Genomic DNA, 20,735 nt, shown 5'->3' with positions numbered 1-20,735 from the left:
GAAGTGAAATTACTTTATTACCTGCCGCCAAGGTCAGAGCGATCAAGGCATTAACCATGTCTGTGTGTGTGTTTGCCTGTTAGCAAAATATCTTTTAAATCACAGAATGGATTTTAATGACGCTTTGAGGAATTAGACATTGAAACAAATCAAATGAAGCAATACGACTTCACTAGATGATGTAATTCATTTCTCCCCCCTATAAAACCTTCAGAGCTCGACTCAGGCCACGTTATCTGGTCTTACTGGGAAAAACATAATAATAAACTATAAAATACAATAACAATTAACGTCAAGTTCTCTTGTTTGAAGTTTTGGTTTTAGATCAGTTTAATGAATTTTCAAATTAAAAGCACGCAGCCTTGCATTAAAAAGTGTAACATGACGGATTTTATTATAGATTATAAATTATATGATCCTGTTTGTTTTTGAACATCCGCTTCTCCCTGCTCTTGGTGTTAGAGAAACATCAAAGCTCATGCTCAATAATCCAGGTGGAAAATCCAACAAAGTTCACTCAGGTCATCTGGATGGTTTCTTTTTTTTGTTGTTGAGACGTTTCGTGTCATCCGAAGCACTTCATCAGTCCGTTTAAACAATTGACTTCATCTAGTCGTCAAAAACAAACCGTCCAGATGAACTGATGGAACTTTGCTGGATTTTGTACCTGGATTATTGCGCATGAACTTTGATGTTTTGAACCACTTTGGTTATGGCTGCCTCAGAGGAGTCGACGGGGGAGAGGGCAAACTGGTTGGTCCACTATGGGAGTGTGCTGCTTGTGGGACTCAGTTTGTTGTGGCTCTGATGAAGTCCTTTGGATGAAGGACGAAACGTCTCAACCAAAAAAGAAACTGTTCAGATTTGTCACATTAGAGAAAACAATTCTCTTGTTTACAATGAGTGAATGAACTTGTGGTTTCTGTAAACGAAGCTGTTTATGTTGTCAACCTGTTGCTGTAATCGATGAACGACCTGACAATCTGTTCTTGTTTCCTGTTAGAGAACATGTTTCCAATTCTGAGCCGTGTGGCTGTTTTTAGTGCAAACAACGAGGTTATTGATTCGTCCTCAGGAAAAGCTGCGTCACAAACTGCTAGGATCCTGGATATTATAGCTTTTTTTTCTTTTTTACTTCAGGTTTACGTACAACAAAATTACTGACTGAAAACTAGTTAAATTTCTGACAAATTTTTACGTGAAAAATAATGGAATGAAACTAATGAACATAGCTAAAGCATTTATTTAAACCCAAACTTGAATCACTTGTAGCTGCTCATCCGGGTATTACTCTCTGAAAGTGTTGTTAAAGTCTCCTCACTAGTTCAAGAGATATTTTGCTAACAGACAGACAAACTTGACGCTGACCATAAATGATAAAATTAAAAGTAGAGATCTTGCTTGATCAGTTAGTGCTCTGAATATGTGTTGAGGATGGGTCTCAGCTACTGCCACACTAAATATGAGCCAAATATCTTTAACATTAGCTGAATTGTAGCCATTTTTGTGTTTGGTAATTATGCTCAGCTGTGGTGACCATCTTTAAAGGGATTCACTCAAAAGCTTAATCATTTGTAGATATTCATCCATTGATTATTTTCTGAGAATTTCATCTCAACCCGTCCCCTGAGTTATGAGATATTTTGCTTACAGACAAACGCGCAGGATAAACCCTCATCGTTCCTCCTTCACCTTTGGCTCCCCTTGTAGTACCTGTAATCACCAGCAGGGGGCCACAGCGCTCACATGATGCCAGTAAAGAGCTTCCAGCCCGTTTGCCTCAGCTCAACATTTCGTTTTAAGGTGATGAAATGTGTTTTCTTCATCCTGGGAGGATTGCAGTCTGTTCTTCCTGCTCCTGGCGCCACGCGGAGAGCAGAAGGGTTTATTTCATGAATACGGCAGGAGCTGTCAGATATGATGGAAGTCTGAACCTGCCCCTTCAGTTGTCTGTCTCCCTGGTGATATTTTACAACTGGGAACCATAATGGAGGCAGCTGAAATAAACCACTTTAGCAGATTGTCTTCGTCTGACACGCCTGACTTTCATTTTCTCACCTCCCTGTCCCCCTCACCTCTGCCCTCCTTGCATTAACTTTATTGCTTCTTCACCTTGACCTCCCCATCTCTCCTGTCCCCTCACTCCAGATCCTCCTCCTCCTCCTCTCAGGCCCATAATAACTGTGCTGCTCTGAGCATCTTCCCACTCCATAGCAACGCGCCTCCTCACCGCCGCAGCCTCTGATGCAGGATGGGAGTGTTGGGATGTGAGATTACACACTAACCCTTGGCTCATTCGCCTCCTCCTCGCCACTCTTTCCTCCATCTTTCACTCAGTTCCTCTCTTTTTTTACTTCCTGTCATCTTGTGTGTCTTTCTGCACCCCCTGAGAGGAACCAGTGATCATTCTTTCAGGGTGCGTGTTTGTCTTCTCTCTCACACATAAAAGTCAACACAACAAGCAGGGCTGATGTGTGGGCTGCTTCTAAACACTCAGAGAGAAAAGGACTAATGGAAGGAGAGAGAGAGGAACAAAGGGCACATGAACTTATACGTCCCGCCCGCTGTGGGTTTTTAACAGTCACATGCAGCACCAGAGTTTTAATGAGTGTTTGTGCCACTGTTGGGTGTTTTTTTTATTCAAGTTTGGAGGCTTTGGTTTGATTGTTGTTGGATTTGGATGAATTACTCATGTGTGCTTCTCTTTGCATTTGTGCATTTGTGCGCCTTTGTCTGTTAGCAAAATATCTCGTGAACCATACGATGGATTTTAACGAAACTTGGAAAAACTAATTAGGTGATTATAGTCTAGAAGTAGTTAACTTTTGGAGATAACTTAATTCAAGATGGCTGCCACAGCCTGCTCATACCCCCAAACACAAAGATGTCTATAATTTAGTCACGTTAGCAAATAATGATCTAAAATTTAATGTAGTGGTAGCTGAGAGTTGTCCACAGAACATATTCTGAGCTCAAACAAATGCTACAGTGTTTTTTTATTTTATTTTGCCATTCCCTATTTGGAGTCAATTTTACCGGTCTGTTAGCAAAATATATCATGAACCACAAGATATTTTTTAATGAAATTTTCATGAAATAATCATTGGACACCCTTCTAGAACCTTTTGGAGCCAGCCTTAATAAAGATGGCCACCAAAGCTATTCAACTTAATCACACATAAAAAAAATGACTTTAAGTCGTTCAGTTTTTCATAGATCGTGCCGAAATCTGGTGTGGTAGTAGCCGAGAGCCACCCCAATCATATACCCTAAGCAGTAACAAATCAAATGAGAGTTTTGTTTAAAAATTTGGCTTTCAAGGCGGTGGGAAACATGCATTTCTTCAAGCTATGCTAGGCCTTTAATGTTCATGTTTTACTCCTTTCCCTCGCTTCACTTCCTGCTTCTGGGTGTCATAGTATAAACCCTAGAATCAGGATTACGTCGGGATTTAAAGATTATTTAATCATGCTGTTGGTGCCAGTAAGTTTCCATGCTGCCGCCCTGCAGCCTGACCTTTGACCCCTCTACAGTATGGAAGGCAAACAAACGTCATCAATCAAGAATCAGGCTGCTGATGTCATCCAGAGGCAATAAGAACGACTGTCGGCTTGACCTGGACCTCTGCTGCTTTAAAATAAATGAATCTTGGAATGAATCTGGTGAAACGAGATGAAACCAGAAAAATGATCAGCATCCTTGAAATTTACAGTCTGTATTAAGTAGATTTATTTTTATTATTGTTGTAAATTAGACTTTGTCTTTAAGGCAGGGATGTCCAAACATTTTCATATGTGGGCCAAAACCTTGAAGATGAAAGGAGACACGAGCCACAAAAATGTGCATAAAAAATAAATAAACATAATAAGCGTGCATATTTTTAGTGATTTCTTTTAACTCAACGTAAACAATATTTTTGAGAACGGACGAACTTGACTAATTTTAGTGGCAAAGATGTTCTAAATTGTTGTAGATCCAAAACATTAAAAGCTTCATAAACAATAACCTTTTATTAGTTTTTTTTTATTAATTTATTTGATTTATTGCCAAAGGATTGTATTAAACTTAATTTTGCTCATTTTGAGACTTTTTAATCTGTTTTCCTGTTAAACCTAAAAATTATAGAAAAAATATAATTATTAAATTTGCAAAAGCTCCACACACAGGCCAAAATGATACCATCCTTCAACTGCACGTGGGCCGCACAAAATCACTCCAAGGGCCACAAATGGCCCGCAGGCCGTACTTTGGACACTCCTGCTTTAAGATGCACTGATATAAAAAGAGAAAAACAACTAATCATAATTGGTCAAAATGTAAAACCTTCATTAAAATTGTTTTTGACAGTTTTGGAAGTGTGCAGCAACCAAACCTCGTTTCTTCAGAGTCACTGAGACACGAATAATAAATCTCTTTTCTGAAACGTATGAGTTGATGAGTCCAACCCTCTGCAGGCTGCAGTCTCAGAGCTGAAGCTGGCAGCTCTCCAGCCAACCCCGACCCATGAGCTCATGGTTCCCCCATCACCGGGTTTGGACCGGGCTGCCAGCTTCTCCTTTGTGCTCCTCAGAGGAACTCCTGGGTTCTCGTGGTGGCCCGGAAGTGGCTATTTTTGAGTGTCCGTTACCCTCAGTGGGACACCGGCTCCAAATAATTGTGTGTGTTCCTGGAAGCCGATGAGGACAAACATTCAAATGCTGATGAACCGGAAAGAAGGCGTTAATTCAACTGTGTGTTGCTGTGGAGAATCTGAGCCTCTTTCTTACACCTAAAGTTTATTTAAATGGATTTGCCGTGTCGTTTTTTTTTTAAATCTCAGATTTAAGAAGCAACACAGAAGTTCTTAACATTCAGAATTTAAATAAGAAACGTGCAAAGTACAGGTTACACGCAGAAACATCCAAAGTGACTGATGAATAGAGCAAACATTAAACTTGTTTTTTTGCATTTTTGTGTAGACCTATATGTATATATATATATATATATATATATATATATATATATATTGATTGCATATTACATATCTGTCAAATAGAGCCAAGTGCTTTGTTTACCTTAAATGTGGACCTGCATTTCAGAACTGTACGTCGCTAAATCTGGAAATCTACTGGAAATCCGTCAAACTGCACCACCTTTTTCTATATGACTGAGTTGATATTTTTAAATTACCGTACTTGCCGCCGTACACGTTGCTCCGCCGTATAAGTCACATCATGTGTCTAATAAAGTGGGAAAAAACATAAATACATTACTTCTCTGTATAAGTCGCATCTATTACCCGTCACCGCTGACAACCCAGAAACGTGGGCCAGTGTTGTGCCAAAAATCAATCGGCTGCCAAATGGTTAACACTTAAAAACAATTATTTGTTTGCTCGAAATTATAGCAAAGGTGTGTTTCATTTTAACTTTTCCTTAATAAATGCACTTTGACGGTCAAATCAGCTGCATTTCGCCTGGGCGGTGAAATGTAGCTGATTTGACGTTTGCTCCAGGAGTTTCGGAGCGAAACGAAGTTGGCTTGGTATGGCAAGCCAAATGTCTCATTAATAGCCACTTTCACCTATTAATGAGACACTTGGCTTGCTATATTAGTCAACCGCCCTCTAGTGGCTAAAAATGGTAGTGTTAAATATTTTCCATGTCAAAATGAATGAAATTGTCAGATCTCAGCCAAAAATTTGATTATACAAATGGGGAAAAACATAAATATGTCGCTTCACTGTATAAGTCATATGACATGCTAATTTGCGACTTATACAGTGAAAAATATGGTAATCCTTTTAAAATAAGAACATTTTGGTGACATTCGTTTCTTCAGGTTGTAAGTGTTGTAGTTTTTAGTATTATACCCAGCAAAACAAGCAGGAACGTTTTTATTCTTAATTTTTCAAGATTTGTTATTTTTCCAGAAGCATTATATGACACTGTGACCCATTTATTCTACGTGTTTGTACGAAAAACAAAGTTAAGTCTGTTGGTGAAAACAGAAGATAAGAAAAAAAACATGATTCTTTTAAAATTATTCTTTAAAACTGAGCAGCGTTTTACAAATTCTACATTAGAAGTCATAACCGACTTTGCGTTTTTATCGCCTGCAGCCATTAAAATCATGACGTAATGTTGATCTATTCAGCTTTTCAGGCCTGATTTTTAAAGGTGTCATCCGTGTGACTAAAAGCCCATCTGAGCTTTGAAAATGAGATTCTTTATTTTAGGTTCCTTCATGTGTGGCACCAAATTCACTGTTCCCCGGTCGGCTCCTGATCCTGACCTTTCTCTTCACTTTCTGCTTCACGCGTTACGAGATGAAGCTGCAATCTGAACTTCATGGTATTTTACAGTCTTGCCCAACAGTTCCTCTGTCTCCACCCTGTTTCGTAGAAACCATACAGTGAGATCCTCCCAGCACATCTGCTGGTTTCTCTCTTCAAACCACGCAGCACATTTAGGTGGCCGATAGGTGCCTATTTAAAATCAGATGGGCCTGTGTTTATGTGGTTCAGACGGCTGACTTCCTCTTTGTGTGTGCAGCAGGTGTACGCTGCACGTTCTGATGCGATGGGCAGCGTGGGAGAGGAAACTGTGGTTTTCAGAGCTGTTGCCACTCCGTTGCCCCACCCTGCTGCAAACCTTCTTTCTGGACAGCCCCACCAGAAGAAAAAAAAAAAGAGTTAAAAATAGAGCCGGTGTGATTTGATAACTTCATCGTGCAAATGATGTAAGAGTTGAAGCTACTGGCATTATTCAGGAAATCATTCTTTTAAGGATTCCAAGAATAAAACCTCCTATCTACAGATCTAATTCCAAGAAAGTTGAGACGTTGTGAAAAATGTAAATAATAAAAATGCAATGATTTCCAAATCTTACAAACTCATATTTTATTCATGACGGAACCGACTACACTGAGCATATGTTGTTCGTAGAACTTTATGAACATTTCTGCATTGCTGTTTCCAGATCAGCCCATGAAAGTGACACTAATGCACCCACATACCACCAGAGAGGCAGGCTTTGTCAGCATCCTGAGTTGTTGCAGTTATATTGTTTTGTTTTTTTCTCACTCGCTCTTGTACGAGGCGGATGCATTTTCTTCCCCTCTCCTGTTCTCCTCTTGCTTTTTTGCTCTCTGTCTGTGTATCGGAGCTCCTATTTTTACACGTCTTCCGAAAAAAAAAACCTACTGTCATGAATCTGATCGGCTGGACTTTCAACGCAATCGACAAAATCTTTTCAACAAATCGACAGGGTCCTGGAGAGCCCTCATGTCCTGCTGAGAATCTCAGGAGGACGCCAAAGACATAAAGAATTTGATTTATGATAACAGGTTTCCTGCTTTTTGGAATCGGCTGGTTCCTGGTCTATCACCATACAAAGAAGCCAGCTGCAGCTAATTTGGCCCTCGTCAGGCTGCCTGCTTGTGAAGGTTTCGTTTGTGCTTTGAGGACTCAAAATCAGCTGATTTACGAGCTAAACCGTAAGATGGAAGTGATTTGTGAGAATTGCAGACCACATGCGGCTTTGGGACTCGTCAGCATTTTGGAAACGACCTTGGAGAGACTCGTAAGCACGGACCAGTAGAATGCACCCTAATCTGGCCATTTTGGATCTTGAAAGTACCAGTAAGACTCAAGGCCGACAAGAAAAAACAGTCTGCCTGAAGAAAATCAACAATTGTGGCTTATCTGAATCTGACTCCCCCGGATGGCCTCGAAAACAGGCCGACTTATTAATTTCTCGTGGGAAATGTGTAAACTAAGAAAAATCTTCGTCTATCACAACCCAATAAATGTGCTTGCCGGCAGAGTTTTTTTCATATCTTTTTTGTAATGCCACTATCTTCTCTTCATGGCTTTCCTCCCCTTTTCTACTTTGTATCTAAAAAATGTATTCTGTAAAGGATAAGAGGCCGCGCTATCATAGCAGCAGCTACGTGCACTCCGCCCATCTGTCAGACGACTGTACGAACATATTCTCGCTGTATCTCGGTACAATGATAATAAAGCTTATTCTGATTCTGATATTTTTGTGTTATTGGTGTTTATTTAGTTCATTTTTTGTTATCATGTTAGTCACGTTGCCCCTTTTGTTTTCATTTGTTATTCCTTGTGTTCAGATTAATTTCCTCTGTGTGTTCATGTCACCTCAGTCAGTTTTCTATTGCTCAGTCCTGGCCTTGAGCTCATTAGTTTCACCTGCACCAGTCTGGCATTGTGTTCTGTGCCAAGTCTCCTCCGTGCATCTTTATTTTGTATCTTTTGCTGCCTGTTGTTTTGTGTTATTTGTAAAAACGATATATTTTAGTTCTCGTTGGAGCGCCACATGTTGGTCGGTATTCTTGGGTCCACCTTCTCTTTAAACCATGTCGGGCTTTTGAACTGTGCTTTGAAAACAGGCTGATGAACAGTTTTCTACTTTGCCTCAGTCCATTTTAAATGAGAGAGAAGACGCCACCATCTCTAGTTCACCTATGGCTTCCTCTTTGCATGATAGAGCTTTAACCAGAGTTTTCTTGCAGTCACGGTGAACTGTATTTGCAGACAATGATTTGTGAAGGTGCTCCTGAGTCCATGCATGTCCACAACAGAATCAGACCTGTTTTAACTGCAGCGGCCCCCCTGGGTTCAAAGATTGAGCATTAATATGGACTTTGAGCTCTGAGATGTCTGAGATTTCTAATTAGTCTCAATGTTTCTTTGAGAAAAATTATTATGAAATTGTTCCACTATTTTAGACAGTTTTTGTAGACTGGTGAACCTCTGCCCATCTTTATTTCTGAGAGATCCACCCTCTCTAAAATGCTCTTTTTAGACGCAGTCCCCTTACTGATCTGTTACAATCAACCAATTCAAATGCTCCTCCAGATGTTCTTTGTTCTATATTTTATTTATTTAATTTTACAGCCTTCTGTTGCTCCTGTCCTGTGTTTTTAAGATATGTTGCTGCCAACAAATTCAAAATTACCTTTAAAAAAAAAAAAAAAAAGAAGCACAGTTTATCAGTTAAACATTGACATGTTTATTGTGTGAATGTTTATGAAGCGTTCACACTGTTGTGATCCATTTTTCTTCTGTACGTTTTTCGGTGCGATTCTTGTCCCCCCAGTTTTCAAATTATTTCAACAAATCATTTAAAAAATGTTCAGCTCTTTCAGGAGAATGGTGCTATGACTTTTGGTATTGGTGCAACTTTAGGTTTTTGAAATATTTAGCCTTTTCTGCCATTTTTTTCTCATAGAAAATGAATTGAGCTCATTTTACATCCTTCGAATCTTTAGATCTGTTTACAACCTTTTATTGCTCCTTTCACATTTTGTTCTGGTTCAGCTTCTTTTAGCTTCCTCGTGCAAATTTAAACATATTTTGCAACTACTTTCAGATAATTTCAGCTGTGATTTCAGCTGTTTTGTGCTCCTTTCAGATTCTTTCTGCTAATTAAAACATTTTTTGTGCTTCTTCTAATTTCTTTCTGCTAATTTCAGCTTATTGTGCACCTTTCAGCTTAATTTATGCAAGCTTCAGCCTTTTCTGCTATTTCAGCTACTATTTAGCTGTTTTATGGTAGTTTTATACTTTTTCAGCTAATTCCACATTTTCATTTCAACTAACTTCTGCCTAATTCAGCAAAAATGTGCTTTTTCCATTTCCTTCTGGTAATTGAAGCTTCTTTATGCTTTTTTTGCTACTTACTGTATCTGCTGTTTTGTTTAGCAAATTTCAGCCATTTTCAGATAATTTCCACTTCTTTGTGCTCGTTTTTGATTCTTTCAGCCTAACTGGGCAAACATGTTCTACTTCATTCTGCATTCTTCAGCTAATTTAAACTTGTTCTACCTTTTCAGCTAGCTCCTTAGCATTTTTTAGCTACTTTTTGCTGCGGTTTTTTATAAATTCAAGTTTTTTTTAGTTATTTCTGCTACTTTTAACCTAATTAACTTTTTAATGCTAATTTCAGCTTGTTATGCTCCTGTCAGCTTGTATCTGCTACTTTCAGCATTTTCTGCTCTTTCAGCTACCATTTAGCTCTTTTGATGCTAATTTTAGCTTTTCTCAGCTAATTCCACATTTCTTTAGCTCATTTCAATTCTTTCCGCTTCCTTCTGGTAGCTTAAGCTTCTTTCTATACCATACTATACCATACCATTTTATTTATAGAGCACTTAAAACAGCGACAAGGGCAACCAAAGTGCTGTAAGTGTGACCTTTCTGCCTTTTCAGCTACTTTTCAGCTTTTTTTGTTGTTGCTAATTTAAGCTTTTTTTTTTGCTAATTGCCTAAATTTTGTGCTAATTTCTGCCTATTTAAACCTAATTCAGCAAATATGTGCTCTTTCTGCTTTCTTCTGCTAATTTAGGCATGTTTTATTTTAACTAACGGTAATTCCAGCTCTGTTTCAGCAAGTTCTTCTGCAATACGCATTCACACTGCATTTCCACAGGAAATGCAATTTCTCTATTTATTATTATTGTTGTTCCAAAGTAAATAAAATGAGTCTATAAGGTTAGCATATCATGTACTGTAATATGTTTTTTCAAAATACATTTTACACAAAGTCACAACTTTTCCAGATGTGTGGTTGTACTGTATATTTAATCTACTGCTAACAAAAATCGTCTTCAGTCACTTCAGATTTAAATGCACAGACAAAGCTGTGGTCTGCTGATTCATACTGGGTCAGCTTCACGTCGCCTCCTCTGTTCAGGTGAACTCTGCAGCCGTGGAGCAGCAGCATCACTGGTGCTGCCTGCCGTCTGGTGCCAGTCTGCACAGCTGGCTGCACTGAGACCATTGTCTGATGCCCTCTGTGCACTCTGGGACAGAAAATAAATAAATAAATGAGCAAGAGGTCCGATTGTGAAACGAAGAAGACAAAATACAATAGAGGCAGGGAGAGACGGGGCTCAGATATAAAAGCTGGTGAAAAGAAGTTGTGGAAGCTGGAGAGGAAAAAATAAAGTTTGTAGTGAAATGCATCGCCGAGTGAAGACATGCAGCTACATGGAGATGAAACGATACCAGTACATGCACAGTAGGTTGAACTTTTATGGTGTGTTTGATTAGGTGTGACTGCTTCTGCTAAGATTTATGATGCAGTAGCTGGAAATTACACTAGATTTTCTTTATTGGAAACTTCTGTCAGCAGTCTGCATGATTCATCCAATTCATGATAGATTTTTTTGGGTCATTTTGCCCATTTTGAGTCCGACATATTGATCGAATTCATCTGCTCGTATCTTTGTTAGGATCTGCTTCTGCCCTCTGATATCTGTCCTGCTGTTTTCTTCTCAGTCCTAAAGAAAACTTGGAGTTTGTGGTGATCATTCATCATAAAAATCAAACACAAATGTGCACACTGACTCAGTCGGAGAGCGCTGTGGTGAATCAGATTTGCCATGCAATGCCCTTATTATTGTTACCCGGGTAACCAGTCACCCCTGTGCAGTCATCCACGTTATTGTCATCTGAAAGAAAAAGGCATCGTCCTGAGTGGAGGGAACAAAACGATAAAGGACAAGATGTTCAAAAAGGTCTCATTTTTCCCTTCTCTCTAATCTTTTTTTTTTTTTTGGGGGGGGGGGGGGTTATTGAAGATGAGATGACATAAGAAGGCTGTGCACCGTCCTCCCAGCAGGAGCCTGAGGTGAATCTGCCACGTTTCAGCAAAAAGAAGTCGAGCTGACATCAAGAACTTCTTTGTGAAGTTTGATTGGATTCCTTAAATTCTCTCGTTTCTTTTGCTTTGTAATTATTATCCCTCACCGCGACGTTTTCTGTCCTCTGAAATTGTGTTTAAATTTTACAACTTTGCAATTTGGGTGTTTAAATCTTTCTATCTGTACCTTTTAAACATGAACCAGTAGGTTGCAGCCTCTATAACAGAGCGCGGGGGTTCACCCAACGAGCCAACATGTGATCTGTGGCGTTCAAACATCAGACCTCGTCTCAATCAGAAATCGATTTGCGTGGCTGGTAATCATTCTCGGTTGATATTGGGTTCTGTTAGCGCTGACCTTTTAGTATTCATTTCAGAGTTTCAAGGCACCGTACAGCAAAGCACAGTACTTTTTGATAAACTCCAAGCCTCGCCCGCTGGAAGACTTTTGCCCCTTTTCTCCAAACTCTGTGATCTACGACTGATACGGTGCTAAATATTAAAAATCATTGCACAGAACGATGCTTTTAAGTGCTCGTGCTGCAGGCGTTAAACCTCACACACAGTGGAATGGAGACCAGCAAAACACAGATCATATAAAATTTGCAGGGTTGTAAAGCTGCTGATCAAAGGTTTTAGTAGCTCACACTAACACAGTTAGGATCTAATGGGGGGAAAAACATGTACGGTTAATATACTTGATGTTGACGTTTGATTAGTGCATTAGCAGCTGCTTTTCTGTGCAGAAACACATCAACCAGAAGAGAGAGAAACACACCTACTGTTGCAGAGTCTGAACAATGTTCATCATCATGGTGAATTTATTACTTTTGGGGATAAAGTCTAGATTCAGTTTTCTGTATTATGGTGTAAAACTACTCTAGTTTAAACATGCTCAGCCAAAACAAAAACGGAAGACAACCAAGTGTTATCAGTGCCCGTACAAGTTTTTTTTAACTTTTGTATTAGCACAGCTCTCAGCACACTATCACATTCCTGTTTCGATGGTAATCACTGATGCTTCAGACCACAGGCACACTCATGTATAAGTTCAGGGCCAGAGGAGGGGTCGTGTAGGAGGCTGAAGCCGACCATTCCTCAGCTGGCTTGATTCAGACGCCAAAGAGCCGCATTGTTTGACTCCTTTGAAACAGCACTATTGTACCGAGCGGGTCGGATTGTGCTGCTCGCCGCAGTGCAAGGGGAACAAATGTGTGTGTTTGTGGAGTTGACGTCTGTTTTTGTTGTGTTTGGATGGCCTTGTGTGAAAGTTTTTAGTGCTTTAGTTTGGTTGTGTCTCGTGGTTTTTCCTCTAGTTGGTGTCAACGCAACCCAAATGTGACTTTTTGTGTTCTGGCATCACTGAAAAATAGTCCACGGTAGGAACGAGCTGAGGTGGATCTGTTCGTTTTGCAGTGGAAAACATTTTGAACGAGTCATGATACAATCAACAGGACATGAGATTAATTTAGCCATGACAGATGGGAGTGGGATGAATCTGCAGCAGATTTTGTTTTGCATGTGTTGTGTTTTTTACGTCCCTGCCTGACCAGTGAGCGCTTTTCTTTGCATCATGTTTGCAGCAGTTTCACGTCGTCTTGTCCAGCCCTGCCTTCTGTGTGTGTCCTCATCCAACAGACCCACCCTGTGTGCTTGAATGGGATTTGTACTTGTTAAAGTCCTGCAACTATTTTACTGTATTTTCTGGACTATAAGGCACACTTAAAATCCTTTAATTTTCTCAAAAATCAACTGTGAGCCTTATAATCCAGTGCACCTTATGTATTAATTCTGGTTGTGCTTACTGACCTCGTACCGATTTTATCTGGTACATGGTGATCAAAAATCTGTCAAAATAAACTTGTTTCACTTAATGCGCCTTATAATCTAAAAAATACAGCGATCATTAACCTCCTAGGACCTGACATCCACATATGCAAGAGATCGGGTCTTAGGAGGTTAATGCATTTCTTATTAGACAGAAAAGTTTAGACAATGCCCTTTTCTGATAGATTACAGGTTTGACTGTTTTTAGCTCATTTAAAATTAATTTATTGTATCGTCTATAAATTTTATTGTTTAAAAAGTGTAAAATTGCACATGTAAGAACAAAAATAAATTTAATTTTCTTCAAAAATGCAGCATAAATGCTGAGCGCTAAACAAATGCTGGGAAAAAAAAAAGAAGCTTCTCGAAGAATGAATTAATTAAACTGTTCAAATTAAAACTAGCAAAACAATAGTTAAAAGGTAAAAGCAGCAAAGTTGTAACTAAAAGCTAAGCTATAAGCAATGGTTGCTTCAGTTAAAATTGACAACACAACAGCAAAAAGCTTAAATTAGCAAGACTGTAGCTAAAAATAAATAAATTAAACTGCAGATAAAAAACAAAATTGGGGAAACAAGGCATTAAAAGCTAAAACTAGCTAATGTGTGATAAAAAGGTAAATAAGTAAAACGGTAGCTAAAAGGCTATACTGTATATATATTTTTTGATAGTGTGACATTATTATTTACAGTATATATCATTATATATAATACAAATGTATATAATGACATTTTATATAATATATAATGCCATCTTATGAATATAGTATATAAAATTGTTAAAATAAAATGCATAAACAAAAGTGAAATGATCATATACTGTAATTATTTCACTTTTGTTTATACATTTTGTAGTTAAAAAGAACTTAAGGGAATTTTAGCAGGAAATACAAAGGTCATTTCAGTTTGCCTCTTTTAAATAATTTACACACAAAAAATCAAACAAATGCTAAATGTTCGTTTTTGCAGACTGATGTATTTTCAGTTCTAGTCTTATTGATGGTTGTTGTCATGAAAACTGTGACAAACACAACCAAAGATGTGGTCTTGTATTTAATACTCAAAATGCTTGCAGACAAATAAATTCTCACTTTACGGAAAGTGTAAACAGCTGTTTAAAAAAAAAAAAAATGAAGAAGAAGAAAGAAACTGTCCAGATGACCAGACTGAAAACTGTTGGATTGTATACCTGGATTATTGAGCATGGACTTTGTTGGTTTGGAACCAGTTTGACATGACTGTCGACGAAGGAGAGGGCGGTCACCAGAGGAGAGGCCCCAGAGACAATCTTAGCACCAACATAACTGGGTTTTTTTTTTCATTTTGGCATCAGCTTTTGGGGAAGAAGTGGTTTTGTTTGGCATTTCCTCAGACTGACTGATTAAGCCTTCTGGATGGAGGGCGAAACATTTCAGCACAAAAAAAAACAAAAAACTGTCCAGATGACCTGACTGAAAATTGTTGGATTTTATACCTGGATTATTGAGCATGAACTTTAGTGTAAACATCTGTAATTTTACATAATATTTGCATGCATTCAGTGGTCACCTGCCAGAAAACGAGCTTGGTTCTGAGTTTGTTCGTGTCACGACCGAGGTGTTGGATCCAGAAACGCAGACTAAAACGGGCAAATTGAATAAAATGAGCTAACTAAAAAGTGTATTAAAACTGAAAACAAAATTTTAGGGTGCCTGCAATAAATTTACATGAACAGAGGAATAGTCACAAGGAGACATGAGGAGAACCAGACATGGCAGGAAGCACCACGATGCTCAACTGATGAGTGAAGCTGAGGGACTGTAAGGACTGGGGCTGATGAGAAGAGAGGCTGCAGCTGCGACGGATGAAGCATGGATCAGGTGGAAGAGGCGTAGCAGGCTGACTGTGAAAACGGCTGATGGTACAGAGAAGAACACAGGTATATAGGAAAGGAACAAACCAAACACAAAGAAAACAGAAAATACAACAAACAGAGAGGAAAAAAACAGATCCTGACAGTCCCCTCGAGTTTCAGCCTTATGGGAAGCAGTGGCGAGTCTGGAGGAAATGTGATAATGATGTGACTTGAGGCCTAGTTTCTATTTTAGTTGGAAATTGGTTTGTCTAAATGGGGTGAGTCAGAGTCAGTGCAAAGAAAAGACAAAAAAATGAAGCGGAGAGTGAAAAAGATGGGAAAATATCACTGTTTCTTTGACTTAGAAGAAAAAAAACATTTTAACAGATCAGGGACTTTAGAAGTGTTCGAGAAAAAGATCTGCTGGGAGTGGAGTAATCTTGTGTAGCAAACAGCGTCTGCTTCGTATTCACCTCAGTCGTCCCTAAATTTATGGCTTAATCTGCTGGAGTGAAATAAAGTCAAGCAGATGTGAAGTTTTTTTCATCAGTTAGAGCTGGATATTCAGAGCTGTAGTCTCAGATGTTTACTGCCAGAAGGAGAGCGCTCCTGCCGGGGTCAAACTAAACTTTAGCACCGTGGAATTATGTAATCTGAGTTGAGATGGGTTTGAGGTTGTTGGAACAGACTGTTTTGAGAAGAAAAATAAAACTAGTCACAAAAATTATTTGACTCAAGATGAACTCTTGCGAATGTTTCAGGATATTTTAGAGATTCGTGCTCAAATGCCATTTTCCATCTGGTTTCCAAAAGTTGCAGCCGTGAGATACAGACCTAACAGCAGATAACCTGCTGAGCTCTACAATCTGAGGGCATGACCTTTGACTTTAGGTGTTTGAAAGACGGGCTCACAGAAAGAAGGCTGCAGGTTTAAAACCTAGCGTTTGCACGTTCTCCTGGTGCGTGCACGGGTTTCTCCAGTTTCCACCCACAGAACAAAACCATACATGTTAACTGACAGCTGTTGCCACCAGGTGTGAATGAGCGTGTGGAAGTTTTGTCTCCATGTGGACCTTGAAGGACTTGACCTGTCCAGGACGTTCCCTGCATCTCGTCCAATGACTTCTGGAGAAAGGCTCCAGGCACCAGATTGCAGAATAATTCTACTAAATCAACTTATTAATGTTAAAGCTCAGTGTTTGAACTATAATCCGACACATTATTTTCTCAGAAGGTGGACTTGGGAGGAAACGGGTATCTGATGGCTTAGGAGAGCAGCAGGTTGATGAGGTGAGAGAGCTTTCCAGTTGTGATGTCCATCTGAAGAGAATTGGTTTTAAGATGATGGCACAAGGCAAACTCAGGCTGGAGGACGAAGGTTAGTTTCAAACTTGAAGAACAAATTCTCATCGTAGACAACGTCTCGGCATCATCCTCTGGCAGCCTTGGTCCTTAAATAGAGCCTTAGTTTCATGTTTGGTGAGGAGTGGAACCCAGGGTGCAGACAAAACTCAAAAGACTCGGGTACAAATAAAAGTAGCTTATTAACGAAAACAAAATCAAAAACCTGACGAGGCAACACAAAAACTCAAACACTTCCCCATGGAAAAACACTGGACACTTGACTGGGACATACAGCGTAAAGTACAGACAGCAACAGAGAAGGACACCACAAGTTTTAAAGGGAAACTACTGAGGGAGAAATGACGACACCTGGGGAGAGACAATGAACAGGTGAGAGTGGGAGGGGCAGGAGCAGGAAGTAAGTGAGGGGAAAAACACTGGGAAAGCTGAAACTGGTCAAACAGCCTGAGAAAAAACTAAAACAGAAACCACTAGACTAAACACAGACAATTAGAGGGATGAGCCACAGCTGAGGAGAACAACTCTCTGCCACTGGGAGCTGCTAAAAGGTGATGTAATCAGAAACTACTGGAATCTCTACAAAATCCTAGAATTTTCCAACACGGCACTCGCTGCATTTTATCTCTCCATAAATCTGCCCCAAACATTAAAGTTATTTGCTTTGGTCCTGCAAAGAGTTGACGCCATTGAAGTACAAAGGTTTTGCAGCTGGAACTTGGTGCTTTGGTGGTCAAAAGAAAAGAAAAGAAGAAGAAAAACTGGTGATGGGCAAACCCTGATCAAAGTAGACAAACAAAGACTTCATTGACTCTCAGTCGTGAGGGCTGTGAGTTTAATCTGCAGGTGAATCTAACGTACCTACTGGAGCATGTCGTAGTTTAAAAGCACTGAACTTCACTTCCTGCAGAGTTTTTATTTGAGAAAGCTCTCCAGATGTGAAGCAAACAGAATGAAGGTCCAGTTGTTTTGTTTCTAATTATTTATGTCCTGGATGACTGAAAAGCTACACCAGCTTCTATTATATCTCTTTAAACCAGCTGCTAGGGAGCACAAGCCAGTGTATCTCTTGTCCCAAGACCAGGTAAATGGTGAGGGTTGTGTCAGGAAGGGCATCTGATGTAAAACACTTTTGCCAAAACTATAATGCAAGTTCATCAAAGTGAAACCATAACAGATTGGTCGAGGCCCGGGTTAACAATGTCTGCCACCGGTGCTGTTGACAAACAGGGTGCTGGTGGAAATTGTGCTACTGTTAGTCAAAGACCATGAGGAGGGAAACGTGTCAGGAGACCGAGGGAGAAGAGGAAAGTTAAGAATGTAGGACTGAGGGTTGCAACTCTAAATGTGGGGACAATGACAGGCAAAGGTAGAGAGCTGGCTGACATGATGCAGAGAAGGAAGGTAGATGTTTTATGTGTCCAAGAGACCAAGTGGAAGGGCAGCAAGGCTCGCAGCATTGAAGCAGGGTTCAAACTGTTTTACCATGGTGTGGATAGAAAGAGAAATGGAGTAAGGGTGGTCCTGAAGGAGGAGTTACCAAAGGAAGTAGTAGAGGTGAAACGAGTGTCAGATAGGGTGATGTGCCTGAAGGTAGAAGTAGAAGGTCTGATGCTGAACGTTGTCAGTGGTTATGCTCCACAGGTTGGATGTGATGTGGAGGAGAAAGATACATTTTGGAAGATCTGGATGAAGTGATAGAGAGCATTCCCAGGGAGGAAAGCGTGGTGATCGGAGCAGACCTGAATGGACATGTTGGTGAAGGAAACCGAGGGGATGAGGAAGTGATGGGAAGGTTTGGTGTCAAGGAAAGAAACCAGGAAGGACAGATGGTGGTGGATTTCACCAAGAGAATGGAAATGGCTGTAGTCAACACTTATTTCCAAAAGAGGGAGGAACATAGAGTGATCTATGAGTGACATATTATATTCCTTTAGATAGGACAAACAAACTGTTTTCATCCTTATTGGATGAAAAATAGTTGAGAAAATGAAAACCTTCAGTAACCCTGTGTGAACCTTATTAGAAGTATAGGTGAGGGTATTTACACACTGCACAAGCAGCTCCATAAAGGCTTCCATCAACAGCTGATGACACCAGACGTTATCAGTGCTGCCAATGCCCTTAAAGTGGGCCAAAGAGAGAGAGAGAGCAATCTGTGTGTCCCATGATTCCTGGTGAGCTGTGAAGAAAAGCCAAGCAGAGCTGGCTTCACGTCCGACACACAAACACACACCTTCACACCTTCCTTGCATGTCCAAACCCAGGATCTAATTATTCCTGTTAATCACCAGGGGCTCGCGCTGACTCATTGTGGAAACGGACACACAAGCAACACACGTCCCTGACGCTCCCCTTACAGTAGAACCACACAACACATGCGCACACTCCCTCACACAAGTGCTCTCCAAGCAGCACGCTCTCACTTCAGCTTTTTACAGGATATTGTGAAATCAGTGCCGTTGCTGAAACTCAGTGAGGGTTGCTGGGTGTCCTTTCTCTCACCCACTCCACCTCACACACACACGCACATTGTCATGCACAGAGCTGAAGCTCACTCAGCTCAGTTCCAGTCGTGTGAGGAGCCTGCCGGTGATCGGAGTGACGCCTGAAGCAAAGAGGCCGGGGCCGGGCGTTGATTCGATTTTACAGGCCAGTCACTTTCTGCTAACCTCCGCATCATCAGCCCGGGGGGAGGAGGACGACTATGGCCATGACGGACATCGCAGAGGATGACCTGGATGAGACGATGCGTGAGGAAGCGGAGGATGTCTTCTATGAGGACGGTAGGGTTGCCAAGTTTGTCAATGTTGGGATAAGGTGTGCGTTGGCAGCTGCTCGGGGTCATACTGGGTCGTTTGTGACTTGAAGTTGTTGAGGTGAAGACAAGGGTCAAAGTGATGGTTGAACGGTGGCCCCCGGGGGGGCGGGTCCCCCAGCTGTGCAGGTGTGGTTGACTTCTGCATGGTTGAGCAGGTTCCAACACAAACAGATGTGATCAACAAAAAGTATTCTATTTTATTATATGAAGAGCTACTATTCTATATTATCTGGTCATTACATGCAATCATCATCATTTTTATTAGTTTAGTATTCTGATGCTTTTTTTGTGTCCTGCTTCTCTCTGCAGGAGTTTAGAGATTTTTTTTTTTTTTACGGAACCCTTTTTAGACAGCAGAGAGGAGCCATGCCCTCTGCCGTGTGGGTGTTCTTGTATAACAGGCAGATGTTTTTAACCAAGCATTATGCACCAAAAAAAAAAAAAAATCAACTTTCTGTGAGCGTTTGCAGTCAGCTGGACTCTGGAAGAGATGTAGTCAGTAAAAATGGAGAAGCAATTCAAAAAACAAAATGTTTTGGTCCCCTTCTTTTGTCTTTATTGTCCACTGATACCAATTTCTAATTGCAGTAGGTAAAAAATAAAATACTACTATATTTATATTACCTAAACTCTTTGTTACGTAGAACACCGCGCCTTTCTTTGGCTGCACGTTTGGTGTTTCAATGTGAATGTTAACTTTTGGATAAGTTGCAAACGAAGCTTTCGTGTCGTATGATTTAATAACCGGTCTGGCCACTCGTGCATGTTAGCGCACATGAACTGTGTGCAACAAGAGGACTTGAGAAAAATGTCATCAGTGCTCGAGTTTTGCAAAGAGAAAGGAATCCACGAGTTCTGATCCAGCTGATCCTGAACTGAAACTCTGCTACTTCGAAAAACAAGCTCATCAACCTTTATAAAGCTTTTATAACTTCTGTAAGAGAAATTATATTGTATTTGATGAAAACTGCTCATTTCATGCTCAGCTACACAAATCACTTGGTGGTAGCATTGATCTATTCATGTAGCTCTCAGGAAATAAATAATATTTATCTGATCCTCTTCCTCCCATTGAAACAGACAATCCATTATACCTCTTTTAGCTCCATTTCACAGTTTTGCTTTGGTGTGAATTGCTTTTCTCAAACTCACAAGTCTTTTTTTAACAACACTCAACATGTGCTATGTTGTGTTTATATATATATATATATATATATATATATATATATATATATATATAT

At 40.0% G+C, this 20,735-nt stretch overlaps 1 protein-coding gene across 1 annotated transcript in view; it reads left to right on the top strand.

The window, feature by feature from the left end:
- Nucleotides 1-19,380: 19,380 nt before the first annotated feature.
- ripor2 (RHO family interacting cell polarization regulator 2) overlaps nt 19,381-20,735 on the top strand; it is a 76,971-nt gene continuing 75,616 nt past the window's right edge. Inside the window, exon 1 of the mRNA XM_037692971.1 lies at nt 19,381-19,459. Within this exon, the coding sequence (XP_037548899.1) occupies nt 19,381-19,459 (79 nt within the window). The remainder of the gene's footprint in view (nt 19,460-20,735) is intronic.

The sequence above is a fragment of the Nematolebias whitei genome, chromosome 19, assembly GCF_014905685.2.
Source record: "Nematolebias whitei isolate Nwh7 chromosome 19, NemWhi1, whole genome shotgun sequence".
NCBI classification, from domain to species: domain Eukaryota; kingdom Metazoa; phylum Chordata; class Actinopteri; order Cyprinodontiformes; family Rivulidae; genus Nematolebias; species Nematolebias whitei.
The sequence above is the reverse complement of the archived record's forward strand: the minus strand, read 5'-3'. Positions and strand labels throughout refer to the sequence as shown.